Source organism: Augochlora pura, chromosome 3 (genome assembly GCF_028453695.1).
Source record: "Augochlora pura isolate Apur16 chromosome 3, APUR_v2.2.1, whole genome shotgun sequence".
Lineage (NCBI taxonomy): Eukaryota > Metazoa > Arthropoda > Insecta > Hymenoptera > Halictidae > Augochlora > Augochlora pura.
Window position 1 is genome coordinate 10553456 of NC_135774.1, and position 20985 is coordinate 10574440.

General features: G+C 41.0%; 1 protein-coding gene across 4 annotated transcripts in view; it reads right to left on the bottom strand.

The window, feature by feature from the left end:
* Pdm3 (POU-domain protein pdm3) overlaps nt 1–20985 on the bottom strand; it is a 300629-nt gene that overhangs the window by 9590 nt on the left and 270054 nt on the right. For all 4 annotated transcript variants that reach the window (XM_078176857.1, XM_078176856.1, XM_078176855.1 and 1 more), the window contains 6 exons: nt 17250–17423; nt 15823–16085; nt 13914–14133; nt 10262–10442; nt 9253–9321; nt 7246–7329 (listed from right to left, as the gene is read on the bottom strand). In XM_078176857.1, the coding sequence (XP_078032983.1) occupies nt 7246–7329; nt 9253–9321; nt 10262–10442; nt 13914–14133; nt 15823–16085; nt 17250–17423 (991 nt within the window). The remainder of the gene's footprint in view (nt 1–7245; nt 7330–9252; nt 9322–10261; nt 10443–13913; nt 14134–15822; nt 16086–17249; nt 17424–20985) is intronic.

The window sequence follows — 20985 nt, forward strand, 5'->3', positions numbered from 1 at the left end:
GGGATGGTGCCGCGCGGAGTCGTGAGCGGGAGAGGGCTCCGCGCGGCGGATGCCTGGCCCGGAGAGGGGTGGCTGAGCGGGCGGGCAGGGGGGGTACATCAGAAACCTGATTTTAATTAGTCCACAGTTTAATTACTCGGCAGATAAATCGTGCACGTGCACCGCATAAACTAGCCGCTTTCATTTTTCCCGGACGCGCGCGGCCGGCACGGTCGCGCTTAGCTCTACGCCGCGAGAATGCGGGATGGGTCATTGTTGCTCTCGGGGTCCGCTCGTGGAAAGAGAAATGACCGCGCTTAACCGTCATCGAGTGCGCCGGATAATAGTTAGTCGGTTTACGCGGCCGCCAGGTAATCCTTTCACGTCGGGGCTTCCCTCGGGGCGTCCGGTTGTTTCATTGAAATCCGGAATTTTTACGGACCCCGTCGCTCTCGATCGCGATCGCGGCGGGGGCGAGGGATCGATACCGAGCGATCGACACCGTGATCGATGCGCCGGACTCGGCCGACAAGACGCTCTCTGTCTTCTTCGCCGGTGGGTTGCTATTTTTTTTTCTCTCTTCTGTCCTCTTTCCTAGCGACATCGGGAGAAGAATGCGCGTGATTTCCAACCGGCCGAGATTCTTTTCGGTGGTAGGTTCGCCGGAATGCACCGGTTATTTTTTTAACACGTTTGTTACCGGCGATTGTTCCGTGATCCGCTTTGTATTTGCGGTAACGTCCTGACGTGCACGGAGTCGGGCTCGTATTTATTCGGATATGTGTGTGTGTGTGTGTTGTATAAGGATGAATAAGGTTAACACGCCGCGTTGGTCAAATATAGGTGACACTAATTTATGACCAATTTTTGAAAATTCATGTAATATGCTTGAACAAACTGAATTCAAATATTGGTGACTCTAATTTATGACCAATTTTCACAATTCATTTTTATTGCAATATATTTAAACAAACTGAATTTGACTAGAATGTTTCGGATTCGAAAGAGTTCTAATGCTGTTCCATATGATTAATATTAACTTTCTAATCTCGCTTTGATTAATTAAATTGCTTTAACTATGAGGAGATTTTAGTGGCTGATTGTCACCGCTGAAGTGTTAGAATGTTATGTAACGAAACACGTGTAAATGCTTTGCTGAAGAGATAAAGATGGACAATTTGAGGGATGAGATAACGATAATGTACAAGAGATGAATTAATTAAAAAAATCAACGTCGATAGATTAGAGAAAATTGCGATCGGCTGAAATTATCGATAAAAATTCAGTAAGTCGTCGATATCAAATTTATGTTAAATTGAAATGACAATACATATATGCATGGATATAGGTATAGTTAACAGCGTTTGAATCATATTTTGTATTTGTGTCATGAATTCTTGACGAAGCACTTAAAGACTATTTGTTATATAACACTTTAGTCTTATTACTGCTTATCGACAATGCTTTGGAAATATGTGCGAAAAATTGCAAGACACTATGTATTTCGAAACTAAATTAAAACTTGATTATTTTAATTGCCATATTTAATTCACAGATAGTGTCAATAAATATAAAAGTTCAGTTTATGTTAACAAAATACCAAGAGCAAATGTTGTCCAATCATATATTAATCTAATTTATTTGATTCTAATAATAAGTATATATTTAATAAATATATACTTCCGTAATTATAAATCGATAAACGTTTATTTCCAATCAATGAATCGTAAAAGAAAGTTATGCACAAGATATTACAGTTATTCCATACATCGGGCATCGGTGAAACGTTTACAATATTTGTCCGAAAGGTCACTACTTTCACTCGAAAGTTGCAATAGTAATATCTGGACTGCGGATGATTATGCAGAACCCAGCGAAATAAAAGTTCCAATGAAGTTCGACGCTATGTAACATTTAGAAAGCATCGGCGCGCTTGAATTTCTATTTTCTAAATCGCTCGATATATAAAACTGCGTACGACCGTATCAATATATCTGAGATAATTTTATGATCGGCGATTGAAAAATCGCTTGGCATTTGTTCTGACATTAAATATGAGCTTGTTTCGAAGAAAGTGATGAACTGCGACTATAAAAATTCTTCTGTACTGCGAGAAGAAGGAGGGGAACTTTGTTTTTTATTTTGTTTTACATAATGACTAGACTTTGTATGAATCTGTATGTAAAATTAAAATTTTTTAAATAAATTACATTAAATGCGTGATAAAGGTAAATATATTTATATTTTCGTAATTATTTATCAGTTAGTAAATTGAGTAGAATATAAGAAGATATTTAAACCTTTCTTTATCATTTATGAGTGATGACTATATTGCGTTGAATAAAAATTGTTTGCATCAACAACAACAGCAGGATTTTCAATAAAATATATCTCTTCTTTCACGATAATTAACAAGCCTAACACAGTATCTTCCTGGAAGTTTTTATCACTGTACATTTCGCACTCTCATTTCCGTCAGAAATGCATGCAATGTACAGTGAAAACTAAATGCAAAAATACTTCATAGAAGTTCTTGAAATAAATCCATCGCAAAGCAATTATTTATTCGTCGATGACTCAGTAACGCGACAACTGCCCTGCGTAATTCAGAAATTTATCGAAGTGTAACACTTCACTGCGGTACCTTAGACACCGTCCGAAAACTACCCTAATCCCAGGAGAACTCTAAAAAAGGATCAGCAACAGCGAAGTAATACAATTCCGCAAATAATTAAATGCAGTCGGCGACGAAACAATCGTCGCGCTCGGAAGCGAGAACTTTGCCGGGAAAAAATGAACTTGGTTGATAAGTGGACAGCGAGAAAAATGCGAATAGTTGGCGGAAAGGCAAAGAGTGAGAGGGAAAAAGAGAGAGATAATATGTGTGAGAAAGAAAGAGAAATAGAGAGAGGCAAAAAAAAGGAGGAAAGAAAGAGAGTATCCGCATTTTCAGTCATCGCGCGTTCGTTCTCGCGTGGCAGAAATATGGCTCGATTTGCATTAATAAATTTCGCGGGCTAAAGTAGCGCCGGCCATTTAGCGAACGGCCGGCGCGATATTATTTTCAATGTGCCGATAGAGAAGAACGAGAGAAAACTTTCACCTGTTATGGAGCCCGCCGCGTTATCAGTAACGGAATCATTGAAACAGGAACGTAACCGGCAATAATATTGCCGCGCGGATGATACGGGGCGGCGAGGGGGGGAGGGGGGGGGGCGGGCCGCGCCGCGGCGAAGGTGTTAATGTACAGTCAACAAATCATTTTGTTCGTTTTCGGAAAATCTGTTGATGGTACGCGGCGGGAATGCGGAATGGGTCATTGTTGCCGGCTCGGCCGCGGAAAGAGAAATGACCGCGTGCTCCTGTCATCGAATCATCCGGTTCACGGTCGAGATACGTGCCGCGTGCGCCGATACGCTATCCCGTATACCTGCACACGCCTATACATATTATATATATATGTATATATTTGTATGCCTGTATATATATATGTATATATTTATATAGGTGTGCAAAGAGGCGAGTGCACAGGTAGGCGCGACGGTGTACGCTCGCATGTGTTTTTTCCATACATAGTTACATATTTTCCGCGCTTTTGCCGGCAATAAAACGGCGCCGCCGCCAGTGAAATCGAAAACCATAAACCGTGTTAGGCATCGGCGGCTCGTAAAATTTACGCGATCCACGCTCTTAGATCGCGCTACCAATTAAACGAGGATCGTTTAGCGATACAAATATAAATCTGTATACATAACTAATTGGCAATCGCGGCGATAAACGGGGATTCATACGTCTCCGCCCGGAGAAAATTGTTCTGCGTCGCGCTGTGCACGGCTCTTCCGCGGCCTGGAAAAGTGGACGACTGTTGCCCGATACTCGCGAACGTATTCGAAAATATTTACACGATAACACGAAGCTTGCCGGATTTTTCGGTAATAATTTTCAGCGGATTTTTGTTGAGAGCAAGATTTTTGCGAAATCTGGGACGAAAATAGGAGTGTAGTACTGTACTCTTTCTAACGAGGTTTTTAGTGAACAATAATATTATGTAAGTCCTTGAAATAAAGCAAGGTTATGGATAATGCTATCAATTATTATTACGGCATATTTGGTTTCGTAATTGAAGATATATTTGTGACTGTATGCACATAGATCTGCGATTTAATAATAGGTGGAAACGAGTGGGACGGTTTTTACAGTTAATCAATCAGTGGGACATTTGTCGAGGCTCTACTGCACTTTTTTAATAAGTTCCTATTAAAGATTAATTGTTATGTGACAGTTTTGAATTTGTATTAAATTAAGCAGTTAAGTAGTTTTATTAGTACGAATTAATAGAACCTGATTCAACAGGTAACACCTACTGAGGTACTACTGTGCTTTCCCCATACAGTTTTCTAAGAGAATAATATTGTTATTAAATGATTTAATTTGTACCAAGTTATTCAACTACAGAATTATTGAAAATATGTAAAATAATGGTGAAGTAGAGTTAGTATAATATCTTCTGATATTGATATTTTGTGAAAGAAATTTAGTTAGTAAAGTTTCCTAATCACATAACCACTATTACTATTATACACTTGATATTTCTTTTGAAAATAATTCCTAGGATAAGTGAGGCTACATGTATCGGGCGGACACCGTACTTTTTCAGAACGTTCTATCTCTGAAACAATTATTATATTAAAGAACTTAATTTATACTTCAATTTCAACGTTAAAAATATTTTAAAGTCAATTAAAATCGTCTCTATACGCTTCATAATGAACCAAAAGACAGCGAAGCTACTCGTACGGAAGTGCTATTATATCTTCGCAGACCTGTCTATCGCTATACCAACGCAACGATTGCAGGTCATGCACTTTGTATTCCTGGGAAAGGTATATCTGAAATCAATGGAGTATATCTCCATAACGAAGCAAAGAAGCCACGCAAATTACCACGAAACTTAATCTCATCAGCTCGAACGACTTCACGCTTTGCTAATTTCATCTGTCCGGACTCCGAGGGACAAATGCCGGGCGTTTATACGCGACAACTAGCTCGACTCCGGCAACAACAACAAAAAAAAAAAAGAAAAACAACAAAAAGCAACCCATGAGAATCCGTGGAGCAACCCAATAAATCGATGGGTTTTTGCGACCGGGTGTATCGTTCGTTATGAGGCAACCGGTATCAAGTCGAACGGAGGCTGCGGATGAATCAAAGATTTGAGTTTCGCTAATTACAGATCCCGATACAGCTGGTTCGGAGAAAATTGAACGGGCACGGGTGTGCGCCGCGCGCTCTCGTCGGTGTGCAAGGAGGCGAGACCGATACCCCGAAGGTGGAAGCCGATAGGCGACTTCTTTCGCGACACGAACGAAACCGGCGCGGTGCCCTGTAAGCGCGGCCCGAGCACGACCGCCGCGCGCCATTCCCGGTAACGGTTTCCCCCATTCTAATTAACATTCCGCGTATTTATTAGACGCGGATCTGCAATTAATCAGGTGGATTCAATTAGCGAATTACCAATTAGCACGCACGCGTTCACACGCTCTCGGACACCGCTTGAGATCCTGCTAGACGATTGCGGGCATATAATCCTGCGGCACACGGTACGCGGCTGTTAGAGCCGATCTCCATCGTAATCGGCGCATTTTTCTCGCCGCTTCCGTCTGTTACGATGTCATATCCGATGCAAAATATCGTTTTGAAATGCTGCACGGTATGCCGGGCTCGCTGTACGAACGACGATGATCGGGATCGGCGATCTAACGAGCTGGGCTCGCGAGCTCGCTGTTTCCGATTACTAGTTCAATCGTTCCTTTAGTTTCTATGTTTCAGATGTAGAGTATGGATTCTACGAAATTATAGCAACAGTAAAAAATTGTAAAAACAGTAGAAATTGTAAAAGTAGAAGCTGATTCTTCTGAAAGTGACCTAAGTCACTTTTTGTTGTCGACAGCGATAACGTGTACATAATACACTTAATTATTACTATTGTTTCAATGAGAATTATAAATTGAAGTCGATTAGGTACTTATAAGTAGTATGACACATTGATATCGTAAATGTATATTTTGTTATTTTTTATTTTAAACGCAAAGCCTTAAATATCTCGATTTTAATGTAAGTGGACTTAGGTCACCTTCGAAACAGACGATTTTTTTAACAATTTTGACAAATTTTCAAACATTCAACTTTAAAAATACTATTACGTCAGTCATTGACATCTCAGTGCATGATTTAAACATATTTTACGCTGATCTATTGTATCTTCTTCATTCAGTTAGTACCCGCAAAGTGTAAAAATATTGAAGCAACAATTGACGTCGCTGAGCGTGGCTTTTCAATAATAATTTGGTTAAATGAAACACTTGAATTGAAAGTGTAAATTGAGAATAATTAAAGGATTAAGCAAATATCTTCGTAGCTCCCTGTAATCGACGCGGATAATTTTTATTTTGCATAAAAATCTGCAGTCGACCGGTTAATTTTATGCGTGCGTTGCGTGTTTGCATAATAAAGATCTTGTCAGCGTTCGCAAACGATTTCCTGCTATTTCTCATGATTAGACAGCAGCTTTAAATGCAAAATTAAAATTGTCTGTATCAACTGCAATACAAAGCTGTTAGATAAGATTAGCTTCCTTTTTTTAATTACTTTTACGAAATCTGCATAATGCAATAGAATTTGCGAACTCTTTAAGTGCTCGTTTTTTCATTGCTTCCAATCTATTATTGTTAGTTTTTCATCATCGTCTATTATAGTTTTCTCCTGTTGCTAAAAAACAGGTTTCTCAATCGTTAAGAGAAAAGTATGCAACGTTCGACTTTAATGGATAAGTGTGATAACCAGCGTATGTAAAAATTACATTTTTAACCGTCCGATTAGACGGAACGACGTATCTCTAATTACAACGATGTTGTAAGAAATTGCCAGCGGATCGAAAATATTTTTAAGAAAATCCGTAGATTCATTAGCAAACGGCGGCCCAAGTGACTAGCAGAAATTAAAGTGGGAACGCGGTGGGAATGGCGCTCATTTATCCGCGGAGTACCGTAGACGGATAATTAACAAGGTATTTCAGATTTTCCGACGAACCCGTCGCGGAGGCGTTTCTAATTTTCTTTAATCGCGACGCGCGGGAATTCCACGGAATCGCGTCGTCATATCGGGCCAACCTCGACACTCTCAAACTAAGGGAGAGAGACTCAATGAAACAGAAAAAACTGAAAGATATAATTTTTCGTGTAATGGAATTGATGGAATGCAACTCACCTCTCTTGTGCCTCTTTCATCCACTTCTCGAGGACCGGTTTTATTTTTTGCGCGCTCTTTGGCGTGATGTCCAATTTTTCGAATCTAGAGCGAACAAGTACTTATGATTCCTGGTCTCGGTGTTTGTTCGGAAAATCGAACTCATGGCAATAGGAAAAGATCTGAGACGTCAAACCCGTAAAGACGTCCATGAACGATTCGAGCTCGCGTACGAACAAATTAACCCCTTGACGTGTCACTTTCTTCACGCTTGCTGCGATTAGGAATTTTTCAATTGGCACAATTTCTTAGAAGGAGCAGAACATCAATGTTTATCCTGTGCACGAATTTACTTCTATACTTAAATGTTAATAACAAGGGATTCGAATTTTATTCCAATTTTAAAGAACGGAATAATATCCATACTTAATTATTTATTACTAGTAATTTCCATCGCGACTCGGACTCGTTAAAGTACGGCAAGGGGTTAAACCTTCCGTATGAAGTATGATCCCAACGAAGCGTAAACACATTGTTATCTTTGTTTGGTTTGATTCGATATATCTCGGAGAAAGTCGTACTTTGAAACGAATAATCACTGACCCATAAACTGCCAACCATTTAACGAACTCTTACGCAGGCTTGAGCGTTGCAGTTGCATCTCGATCGAAAAATATTCGTACGATTTATCGAAGCGATTGAGATCATTGTTCCCGTGTAAAATCAAATTTTGTTTCATCGATCGTTAGGTGGAACGATAACAGATTCGCCGTGACTACTTGCTTCCGTTCCGATTAAAATGAAACACTTGAGAAATTGTCGGTGTTTCTTATATTAGTGTTATTTACTATACACTAATTATAATTTCCAAGTTTCATTAAAACAAGAATTCCTTTGGGCCATTCGTCTGAATCGATTCGACCATTTGTTCCAATCAATGTATCGAAGTACTCTTTGCAGCGTGTATTCTTCTCCGTGATTGTTGCAAGCGGTAGAGAGCACAGTTTCACTTATGGCAGCTTACGAGTCCCCGTTCACAGATCGTCTTTACGTTTTTGATCGACTAAAGGAGCACTAAGAGGCATGCATTGACTCAAAAAACAGGACATTGACAATGCGTGCATGCTTAAAGGTTTTTTGGTGATGCCGTGTATGATGTTGCCAACGCGCTTCGACAGCCAATAGAAGACTTGGGGGGGTCTCGCAGTGGGCGACGGGATCACAGGCGGTACCGCCTTGAGGGATGAAGGATTGTCGAACAGGCGGCGGACACGACCGAGAGGCCGTGGTGTTTTCGCGCGTTGGCGACATCATGCCCAAGATTGCCAATGCCCTGGCTCGAAGAAACAGCTCGTTACAAAACTTTGAAAAAACAGTGCTCCTTTCTCTTTTCCAAAAACGGAGTTAGGAATCAGCGAGAGTACTTGCAGCTATACCCAAACATGCCCCGTAGCTATTAAATTTCAATCGATTCCGTCGGCTAATCACAGAGAGATAGGGAGGAAGAGAGAGAGAAAGAGAGAGAGAGAGAGAGAAAGAATGGCAGAGAGAAAGAGTTAGTGAATAAATGAGTGAGTGAGTGAATGAATGAGTGAGTGAGTGGGTGAGTGTGTAAGTGAGTGAGTGAATGAGTGAATAATTGGGTGATCGAATGATGGAGGTTGAGAATAGGGAAGATCGGATCTGCGACGGGACAAAGAAAAGCGAAAGGATCGACAGATGATCGGATGAAGTAGAGAGCGAAAGACTATCTCGGACACGAGCGAGGCACACACGCTGTCCATGGTGCGAACGGAGAAGCGGACTCGATAGAATAGTGGTCGACTAATCTCAGCATTACTAGATTGGCTACCCGCAATGGGTAACCGTTATTTTTTTTTCTCGGCGACGGATGCGAGCGCACATGACGACCAAAAACGTGTTCCCGGATTCACATGGGGTATTAGGTATAACTGCCGTTCCACCGTGAGGATTTGACAAAGTTCTCGATTCTTTGGGTAAATTAAGTAGCATGAGGGGTGAACGTACGTAGCTTGCTGCTGAGAGGCAATCTGCGAGGCAGCGTACATCTGGGCAGCCAGGGCACTGGGGAACAATCTACCAAAGCTTAAATTAGTCGTTACGATAAGAATTCGATAGGAAATGCGGAAAAATAAAACAGCATTTCCGCGAGCCACCGGCGTTACCACGGTGGTTCCTTTTCAACGTTCTGCCGTGGAATAGAAGAGCAAGCGTGCAGAGAACACACCGTATATGGCAAGAAAATGGTGCTTCAAACAACATCTAGAGAGAGAGAGATCTCCGTTACTGTCTCTGGAGGAACCAACGTGGCAGGTTTTCGACAGATTTTTTTCTTTTGCATTTCTGATTGAACACGATCGGCTCTAATCCAGCGGCTTTACGTTGGCACACAGTATTCCCTCCTTATGGTCGCGCCGCGACGGACCGCCGACGAGCATCTGACGTGCCGTCGACGCGACTCTGCCCGGCTACGACTCGCGCCGATTGGCCGGGCCGAGGCGAGCCACGCCCACGCCGTTGGCCGACCTACCCGAGACAGCGCGATCGCAGGGAGGGAATACTGTATACTCGGTTCCCGACGCGACCAAACAGAGGACCAAAGAGAGAACTTGAAATTTCGTACGGAACAACTCGAGGCGTATCATTTATTGATCAGCTAACCGTGCTCGGTAATCTATTTCTTCTCGACTGTTAAACCGCAGGCGATACTGTCGCTAATGCGTTCTTTTTCTTTTTCTCGCAAGCTCGAAAACGAAAACAATGAATTATCCGAGAAGCATTGTCACGGGAAGACGATTTCCTCATTTTGCGGTCTAGGGATATTCAGCATCGGCTGACAGATGGGATTGATCCTTTTCCACGGCATTTCCAGTGACCTGGCACACTGTCGTAGACTATCGTGTTATCGTTTGTTTTTTTTTTATCTTTTAGGTTCTCATCAGCGACATCCGTTGGATTTATTTTCTTTTTTTTTTTGTTGCGAGATAAGAGGACACGGCAAACTGTGCACACTCACCTGCATATGGCACTTTGGCTGTAAGCTGGACCCTCGGTTGCGCTCAGGGACTGACCCACCTGGGTCTGCGTCAGACCCAGATGCAATCTTTGCATTTTGAACACCTTCGCGAACTCCTTCATCTCTTCCAGATCGATACCGTCCACTACGTTGTTCGTGGTCTCGTTGATGGTCGGCTGATCTGCAACGAGGTTTTCGCAATTTTACTTTTACGCGAACGAGGCTTGCGTATTCTCTTCTTCCGGACATACTGTAAACGACCTTATACTACAAAATTGCTATACTAGCTGCATTTACTCAGACTTTTCGTGATTTATTATCTAAAATCGCAGTGGCCTTAGTGATATTTTTGAAAATGTTCATTCATATCTTAAATTGCGAGATTTATATCTCAGATTGCTGTAAAGACTAATGAAATAAATTATGAAATTTTCTACTGTTCAAATAAAATAAATCGATGGAATTTTCTATCTTTCAAATGAAATAAATCATAATTATTCCAACAATTAATTCTGTCAGTAAACAACACGCACGCTACCAAACGATAAAACTGCTTGTCCACGTAATCATTAAAATGCGACTCATGCCACCGTGATTATTGTTTGCCGACGTTTCGACGGATCGAAAGAATTTTTGGCACGCGAACGCAACCGGCGGTGATCGGGGACAGATTAAACGAGTTCTGAAGAATCAGACCCCGAGTCACAATCGATCGGTATGTCCCGAAGCTCTCACGGGAAGCTGCCTAATGACGTCAGGCGGCTTCGTTAAAGCAGCTTGAGCTACACCGATTTCTCTCGTAAATCTGTCACCCCGAATGTATACGCACGCAATAGAGGTGGCCAGATTGCCCCGCAATCTCGACCAGTTCGTCGAGTTTCTGTGCCGCGCAATAAACTGCAAATCCTTCTTCCGCGGCACGCCGTTCCTACGATCATTAATTTCCGATCGAACGCGTACGCGGGCAAAAAACCCGCGGCCCGCTTCGAGGAATCTTCGCTGATTTTCTCGAATCGCGACCCACCAAACGCCGAAGTAGCGGGAAATCGTTGCGCCGTAGAAATTCTTGATGGAATTCTTTTGTGGTATATACTCGATCGCCGTACCTTCGATCTTTATTTGTTCGTAACATAATTTTGTAACGAAGCAGCATACTATGTGCGACAGTATGTTATACTTGGAACAGTATTTAGACATTCGTTTGCTATTTGTAACAATAAATGAAAATAAAAGGAAATTCAAGTGGAACTTAACCCTTTGAACTCGCAGCCATTTTAACTGTAAATCTGAAATAATTTTGTTGATTCATAGTATTTCTATTTTATATAACAAACTGCACTTTTATGCATACAAAATTGATTCTTGTGACTCATAACAACAGTTTTAGTGCTTGACAATTTTTTAAATCTAAACTTTGATAATATAAAAATGTCAAGATATATTGTTTATTTTTCTCATTATTTAAGTCACTTATTTTAACAGAGAAAATATTCTCGGAATGTTATACTTAAAAATTTAACACTGACTGACTAGAATTATTATGCTCGTTATTAGTCGTTATTGTAGTCACGCAAATGTCGATTTGTATCACCCACTGCGCTTACGAACGATTTCAAAATTACGTCTAAAATTGATTCGATAAACGGTAGGGAAAAAAGCACTGGCGAAATAATTCGCCCGTAGTGATCGTATATTTTCGAATAATGTTCTCCAGTGGTTTGGAAACAATGCCGGCAACGTTCATACGAATTCGAAGGATTTTCTATTGGCCGTTGTTCGATGTTCGCCGAAGTGTCTTTCTCGATTCTCGGTTTAAATAGCTCGCTCGAAAAATGATCGCGTCGCGGCAACAGTTCTTCGAACGATGTCTCGGGGCGGTTCGTAGATTAGAAGGAACGTCCAGGCCGTGATTCGCGCGAGTCTAGAGAATAGTTTCGCGTCGATCGGTCAGCGTAGCCCGGAGAATCCAGGGTCTTTATCAAGAAAGTAGATGCAGCCGTTATCGGGCAGACGGAAAAGAGCGGACAACATTCCCGCATTTGTAGGATTACGTTGGCCGGCGAATAGGTTGAGGAGCGGAGACCGAAGCCCGTTAGACCGTGGATACATCGGTTATTCTATCGTCGAGATGTGGCATCCGAGGCAACGAATGCGAATTATTAAAATTATTGTCTGCCCGCTGGAGGTTATGCACCGCGCCCGGTATCTTTATGGCTTCCCAGAAGGCAGCAACGAACGATCTAATACATCGTAATGAGTCGGGCATGGTACGATATCCTATTAAAATTATTAAGCGCTTCATAGCGCGGCCAGGATTCGCGAACGTTATTATTTATCGGCATCGACCGTTCGTTAATTGTTAAAACGGCGGAGGAAGGAAGCGTGATTCGAGGCCGCCAGCAACGAAAAGTGGCTAATATCATTACGAAGGCCAAGGATACGGAATCCTGATTAATATTTCCGCGTGTAACCGCGTGTCCCAATTAAAACCGGACACCTGACGTTGAAGAACGCGAGGTGAACTTTCGAATTTTCTGATATTTCATCGATACTCTTTATTTTCCCGTTATTTATATTACATTATTAGAAAAAGCGGCTTTTAGAATCAAAAGTTTAATGTTACAACGAATCGGATGCATAATTGACAAAGGCAGAGAATAGGCTTCGAATGGGTGTACGTTGACCCACTTACCGGCAGCCACGTTAAAATGGAAGTACCATGAACTATTAATGATTAGACTGCCGATGTTTATGCAAATTCTTGCCTTTATACATAAATTTAGCCAAAGCAAGGTTTACTGTAATAGCAGCGCCCGGTAAACAAGTATAATTTCGAACTGTGCTAAATGCTATCAAACTTTTTACTTCGATCGCGCGGCAACTTGTTATTCGTCGAAACAGGATGGAGAATTTTGAATGTTACAACTCGTTACGCATTAAATTTTGAACTCTTGACTAAAATTATCATTGCTATTGAAAGATCGATTAAGAAATACTCTTGTACTCTTGTGTACTTTTCAAATGTTTATGTGTGCTTGTTTAAATAATAAAAACGTTGGGAATAAATTATACTGAAATATCAAATAATAAAGGTTGGTGTTGCAGTTTGATGATAACTATTCAACAATATTTAAAAATTATTTTCAACGTTTTTATTATTTTATGCACTAGCTAAGAACAAAACATTGATACAGAATAAGATTTATAGATCTTGTTGCATTTTTTATTACGATCTATAATGATTCTAGTGTACCAGTCATTTTTATGACAATTACTAATATGAAGTTAAGTTGTTAAAGTTTTCAAGAGACAAAATATCAAAGTCGTTTAATTAATAAAATCGAAACTAGAATGTTAAAATTTACTAGACTAATTAAGTATTAGTTTAACCTTGTTTTAGTATGGAAGTGCTAATAACAATTGCTTAATATATTACAATAAAAGTGAACTTCAAAATCCGGTGAAAAATTAGTGTAACTCTCCAATGATTCCAAAATAATTTCTAATTATCGAATAAAAAAATGTCTGCAATTATTAAAGAACTGCCCAATAAAATTTCAATGAAAGAAGTTCGATCGAAGCGCGTTGATCACAATGAAGTATAAATATAAAGTGTACGAATTATATATGTATAGAGTCTGGTGACACTTACTGGGCGAGTCGTTTAGCAGATCGTCCTCCTCCGTTTTGGGACTGTGGAGCATGTTGCTGGGCTCTTGCTTGACACCGGAGACACTGTGCCCGTGCGTCGTCGTGATAGTGATTTCCCCGTTGCTGGCCGCGAGTCTGTTGAGCGCCGATGCCGCGGATACCACGGACTCGTTCAACGGCGACGATTGCTCGGGCCTCTCTCTGTGATGCTTCTCCGTCGGCTGTGTGAGGAGACAACCGATGGTAAGGTAACGGATTAGCCACCGTAGCCAGGAAGGACAATGCTCCTCTCTTCCACGCCAATTATGCACTTAATAATGAGAGCTCGGACCCGGGACGCGCTTTAGAACTCTAATTAGTGGAAGAAAAACGCACCCGGCTGCGGGAATACTTTCTTAACGAGATCGCCCGCTATCGGGAATTATTCCGGTTGTTCCCGGTGATCTTCGGTAACCCGGTTTAGCTCCTTCGCCGTTCGCGGGGACCGTCGGCGACGTTTCCGATCCGTGCGTCGCGCGCGCGCCCCGGGAAACTGTTCTTTCGTATCGTTATAGGCGGTTCGTTCGCGGGGGACATCGGAAACGGTTGGAACGACCGGGTAAAAGAGTATCGAGCGAGCAACAGTGCCGGCCTGTGCCGACGATACCGTGGCGAATCAAAATTTCCTCGAGCGAGCGAAAAGTGTCCTGTCTGCGACGGAGTTCTGACCAATCCGATGTAATAATTGAGGCGAACGAGGGAAATTCTGGGACGCTGATTGTCTGCCACGGTTTATTGGACGGAATAAGTGAAACGGGAGCGACGGGATACTATCTAAAATGGCCGCTGAACAAGAAGATGGAATTGGTTAGGCGAACCTGTAATTGGCGGTGGAAGCATCGGGCCACTTGTCGGATTTATTACATGTACCGAAAGAATCGCTGCGGAATTTCGTTCGGTCGCTCTGTTCCCATTGTTTCCAATGCTCATTTTATTTCGTAGCGGGACCTCGAATATCCAAACTCTTTGCTGCGCGAACAATTGTACGGAATAAGGATTTGTTGCGGAAGTCGCCGAGGATTTATGTTCTGGCACGGCAGCTAACAGAATCGACTTAATTAGTTCGGGTAATTGAGGTTCTACCGTATCTTGGCAACCCTAATCATCGTTTTATAGTTTCTGGTGAAATAAGCGGTTATTGCCAAGTTGATGATTTAGAAAATTAAACTGCTCCTGCTTTTTCGATACTATCCTGAACATATCAAACAACGTAATTAAAAAACTGGAATAGTATTCTCAGTGAACAAATTTTTAAAAATAATAATCTACGCAATTAAAAATAATTTTTAAAACTAGTTTGATCGCAATAAACGATGTCCCAAGTGAAAATATTTAACAAAATTTTTAACGAACATCTACCTAAGAATAACAGTTTGTTAGGAATAAAATCCTCGTCTATTTAAACAATAGATTATCGTCGCCCGAATCGTACTCAGAATTTTTGGAAATTTCGTAATCCGAGGCGAGCCCCGAAAGTCAATTAAAAATAATGCACATTTCAATGCAAATCCGCGGTGCCATTTCAATTAGAGAGCCGGTAGATTGACGAAACACAGCCGCGAACTTTAAACATATTTACCATCGAAAAATAGCACCTTAAGCAGGCACAGGTGAGTCGTTATCGTAGTGTCAATTTTCTCATGACAATCAAAACAGCGGCAAATTTAGAAGCTGATGTTTAGCTGCCGGTTAGCCGACGCTACGTAACAATGAAAAGTAATTTCGGTAAGATCCATGGTTGACACCTCGGCTATCCACTCCAATTTTAGCGAGCGCCGAGTTGTATATTTCGGCTGCGGAACACGGATCTCGGTTTTGCTCCGAAAAAAGACGCTTTCAACATTTACGATCGCTTATGCATGTTTACGTACCGTGTAATGGTTCATGTGCGAGCCGTGTCGATGGCCGTGTTGCTGGGGCGAGGTCGACAGAAGCGGTTGCTGAGAGGCCTGAGCCGCTTGGACAGCCTGCGCTGCTTGCGCGACTTGTGCTTGTGCTGCTTGCGCCGCTTGGAGCAATTGCTGGGGCTGCATCGCGTTCAGAAGCTGCTGACTGGCCGAGCTGTTGCCCAGAAGGTGTTGCAGCGTCGCCGGATTCAGTCCCAGACCCGATGCTAAACTGGGACTTGTCGGGACTGTGGCGAACGGAGAAGAACACGTGGTTAGAAACGCTCTGAAATCTGTCACAATATCAACGAGGAAAGAACAAATTAATAAACTCCGTTTAAACCGGTAAGTTCAACATACGCATCAACTATTACGAACAATTTTCCGACGAGAGGAAAAATTTTTATTTTAACCCTTTGCACTCGAAGCCATTTGAACTGTAAATCTGAAATAAAATTTCTGGCTTATGGTATTTCCATTTTACGCAAACAGAGTGCACTTTTATGCATATGAAATTGATTTTCGTTACTCGTATTAACAGTTTCACTATTTAACAATTTTTTAAACCTATACTTTGTTCGTATAAAAATTATCTTGGGACGTGGTAGAACAATTTTGAGTGGTGCTTCAAAGTCATCATTCGAGTGCAAACGGTTAGCTTCTAATTATTATAGCCGGTTTGTGATACCTCTGCTATTTATTTATTTCTATCAATATTTAATAAATAATTCTTATTCATAACTAAACTCAGGATTTTTTACGTTTATAAGAAAAACGAGCAGTTGATATATAAAATAATGAGGATATCAATTTTATAATTATTTAGAACGAATTATATCGAATTAAGAACGAATATCATGCTAGTCGAAAATTTATTAAATAACGAACAGCAATGTATAATATATAATATTACGTAGGAAAATCAAAAATGTATTAAAACCTTTTTATAATTTAGATACACGTAACGGAATAATGCGTTTCAATTTTACGTAAAAATAAAATATAAATAGCTTATAAAATATAAAATAAATAAATAGCTTAGTTTAGGTTTAAAATAATTAATTATCCCTTTCATAGTTTATATATACGTATCAGAATAACATGTTTCAATTTCACCTAAAAATAAATAATAAATAGTTTACAATAAACATACGAACGCAAATGGTTAACAACGTGAATTGACCGAGTCAATTGGAAATTTTTAATTTGATCAATCATTATTATTTCTGAACGTAAAAATTGTGAATATTACGTGAAAGTTTGAAAAAAGAAGATGACCCAATTCCTTTGTAAAACTATCGTCCACGCGAAGCTTGCAGCGCGGGTTGAAATGTTTGCGTCTAGCTCCCGCTCACGCCTAGTCGGTGATCACGGATCAATTACCGCGACGCTATCGAGCGTCTTAATCTTACCTGTGAAGTCACCGTTGCTGGTCGGCGTGTTCAGCATGTTCTGGGGCTGGGTGATCGACTGTAGGTTGGCCAGGGTCGTGGATACCACTTGTCCGTTGCTCAGCGCCAGGTTCACCATCTGATTGTTGGTGACGTGGCTGACGGGGATGGTCAGTATGGTCTGCGTGGCAATTCCTGTAGGTAACGAGCGAAAGAAAGCCCCCCACCACCACGAGCAGATTAGAATCTAACGAAGTAACGACGACAGGGAACGAGGTCGGTTGATAATTCTATCCCCTTGGGCGGGGGCCGGCTGTATGAACGTGTCTCGAATCAATAGATACTTCATTTCCATTATGAACATAGTCCACGCGTCGTTGATCCAGGAAGGGTAGTAAAGTTATCAGAGTCTCATAGAGGGATTATTAGGCAACCCATAGGGCAGGTAACCTCGCAGGCCAGCGTAGTTGGCAAACTATTATCGTCATCTTAATAGTGGGTACAGGTACTGGCACTGGACTAGGCTGCGAGAAGGACGCCTAATCATACTTAGAATAGTTTCGGGATTACCTCCAGCTCCGCTAATCTGATTACCCTGTACACGCGCTTAATATGATTACTGATCATGAGTACGTACCCGTGTTGGTACCTATAGCTAAGCTAAGCAAATCCTGTATTCCGAACAGCCATAAAAGTTTCGCGTTCTGAGGTAAGGTCAACTGGCAATCCGATTACCGTTCAGTTTAAGCGATATTTGACGATGATAGCACGATCACGACTATTCTTTCGATTCACGGCGTCCTCGCGAATCGACCAACGCTAGAAATCATCTCTTATTGTTTTCAAAAGATCGATGGTCAATCATTTGATGCACCTTTTTCATGAAATTAAAACTGAGGTTACTTAGATTCATTTATAATTATAATTATCCTTTATAATTAAATATCAAAATTTTTTCGCTACAGTTATTAAAATAATCGTTTAAGAATAACAACTGTTGCAATTGATCTTGTTCTGAATGTTAATTAAAACTTTTATTACGTTTAGGCGAATTTTATCTATTGAAATTCTTAGAAATGGATAATAAACTTGGAAAAACTACGGCAGAGCTAAATTCGTGCAATTGTTTTAGAAGTATATTGGCATTTGAAAGAGACAGAAGTATGTTGATCATATCATGTGCTCAATCGTTTCAATTTCGCTCGGTTCTGTCGCGGATCCGATAAGAAAATGATGAAGGATCGCTTCTACATGCTACGCGAAGTTGAATGCTTCAATATTCCGTCAGGCTGCCAAAGATCTCCCCAAGCATTGACCCATAGGAATTAACAATGCACATCTACCGTTGCCATCGGATTGTCATTTAAGATTGGCAGATAGTCTTTTGATTACGTGAGGATTTCCAGTTAACCTACATCTGATATTCGCTAAAATAATCTTCAGCGGAGTTGCCTCTCAACAACTTATTCTTGTTCAGTCAAATGATGTGGAAAAGATGGCCTGATCCATTAATCATTCGGCCAGTATTGCGTCTCTAAATAAGTCTAATTAATTGTCGAATAATTTACTTGATATTATCATTTAACAGAAATTTGTATGATGAAATAATACAATTACTACGTAGGAAATTATACTACGAGGGCTAAGTAAAATTATTTATAAGAAGCTTCACTGAATACGTATATAATATATAATATTTACTGAGTATATATTTAATGACACATAATATTTATAATCTTTTATTTTTGATATAATAGTTTTAATTGAGGTTTGCAACATCTGTTTATAAGATCCGAGTTAAAGAAACAAATTCCTACGCGGCGATCTTTTCCTGCAGATTTTTCTAACGCAACCCATTTGGCCCGAATTACGTCGTGAAAGTTTAAGCATCGCGTATTTAGCGGTATCCTACTTTCCTCATAATTAATTCGCCGCCCGGGAATATCGACGTCGAGCGAATCGCGGAGGAGCCCGTGATCCCGACGAAAACAGACCGTTGACGAGCGATTGATCGGATACTCGATATCGGATGTGACGAAATTGACGTTACGACCCGGGAAGGAGCCGGGTCCCCGACAAATTGAATGCGTGAAATCAAATCATTACTATGCGCATCGTTTTCGTTTTTTTTCAATCCCTATCGTTCGCGAGCATCCGAACGTTCCCTAACTATACCGTAATTCGACTGCTTATTGTTTTTAAATGAATCGTTATCGAACGGGCTCGTGCGTCGTCCGTCATAGTGTGTGAAACACGTCCGCCGCGTTCACCCTGCGTAATCAACATTTTTGTTTATTATACTAATAAGCAATTTTTTTTTTTAATGAAGGAGAAACGCAAGCGCGGATATATACATTTTTTTTGTACACCGTGATATAAAATAACGTTATTCTTTTTATTGACACGCTCACGGTCTTGTGAATCCGCCATTCGATTCTCGCTTTAATTAAAAATTCAATACGGGACAATTCGCTACCGAAATTAATTGAACTGAAAGTCAACGCTATTGAACGTGCTAGATAAACGGCGCGTTTATTATGCTCCGCAGAGAAACGGCTGGAACGATGCAGGAAATTACTCTTACATACGTTTCTGACGCGATACGCTAAAATTGTTACTAAAAACCGAGGGAAATATGGATTCTATTCGCTCGTACGAAATACGTAAATTTCCTTCTCGTAGAATTTTAATGGAAGCTACAATTTTGAAAATGCTTGAATAATTTAGATAATTGTAATGCATTGCTAGAGTTTTTTTCGAAAAATGAAATATAAAATTATAAAAATGAGAAAGATATATATCTCTATACAAAAATTATTTACTGAAGCAATATTAAGGAATGTCATCGTTGGCGATCTGAATAAATCAACCCGTTAAAATAACCTAGACATAACCCTTAAAAATTGACTGATAAAACAAACAATTGTTACTAAAAATCAATACAAAAATTATACACACAAAAAAACAAGACAAAATTTCTACACAAACCATTGTACTAGATCACTCTAAAAAAAATCTCTACACTCCAAGTCTCAAGAAAATAATTACGAATATTAAATGAAAACTGTCCCATTAATTTACTACTATTCCAATCTATCGCTAAAACCATAAATATTAAACCATTCTCTACCAGCCCGAACCATCGAAACCCCCGAAATTTTCGAATTCAAGATCCATCAGTCTCCGGAGCATCTCAGATCCCAAAATCCTCATTCGTAGGACGATCCAAGAGAAAGTCTGCAGCAGATCGCGGGTCTTCAGGCTCTTTCGCCGGCGTCGATCAGAAACCAATCGAGCGTTAGTCAGTTAGCATCGATTCAGCCGAGAAGCAGTGCAAACATTATTTGCCACCACGTAACTCGTCATCCTACCACGACTGGTCCATATCCACGAACTTCAATCCACTTAGGCGGACTCCGAAAGTTCTCCTTACCCTCCTCTCTCTCTCCATCTCTCCCTCCCTCTCTCTCTCTCTCTCTCTCTCTCTCTCTCGTGCTTCGCCCGCCCCTGTACACCCTCTTCGCCCAACAGTCGACCGCCCGGGCACGGCACGATACCGGTCGACCGTCCCTCCGTCTTTCTCTCTCCCGCCCAATTGCCAGAATAGAAACCCAACTTGGTAGAAACGAAGTTAGCGCGAACCGCAATCGATATAATAGCGGCCGAATCCGCGGAGCTGTGATGTCCAGCTAGAGAGTACCCAGGGTTAGGGTAGCCAGGGAGGGAACCGGTGTCCCGAGGAGGTCCGAGGTTCCGA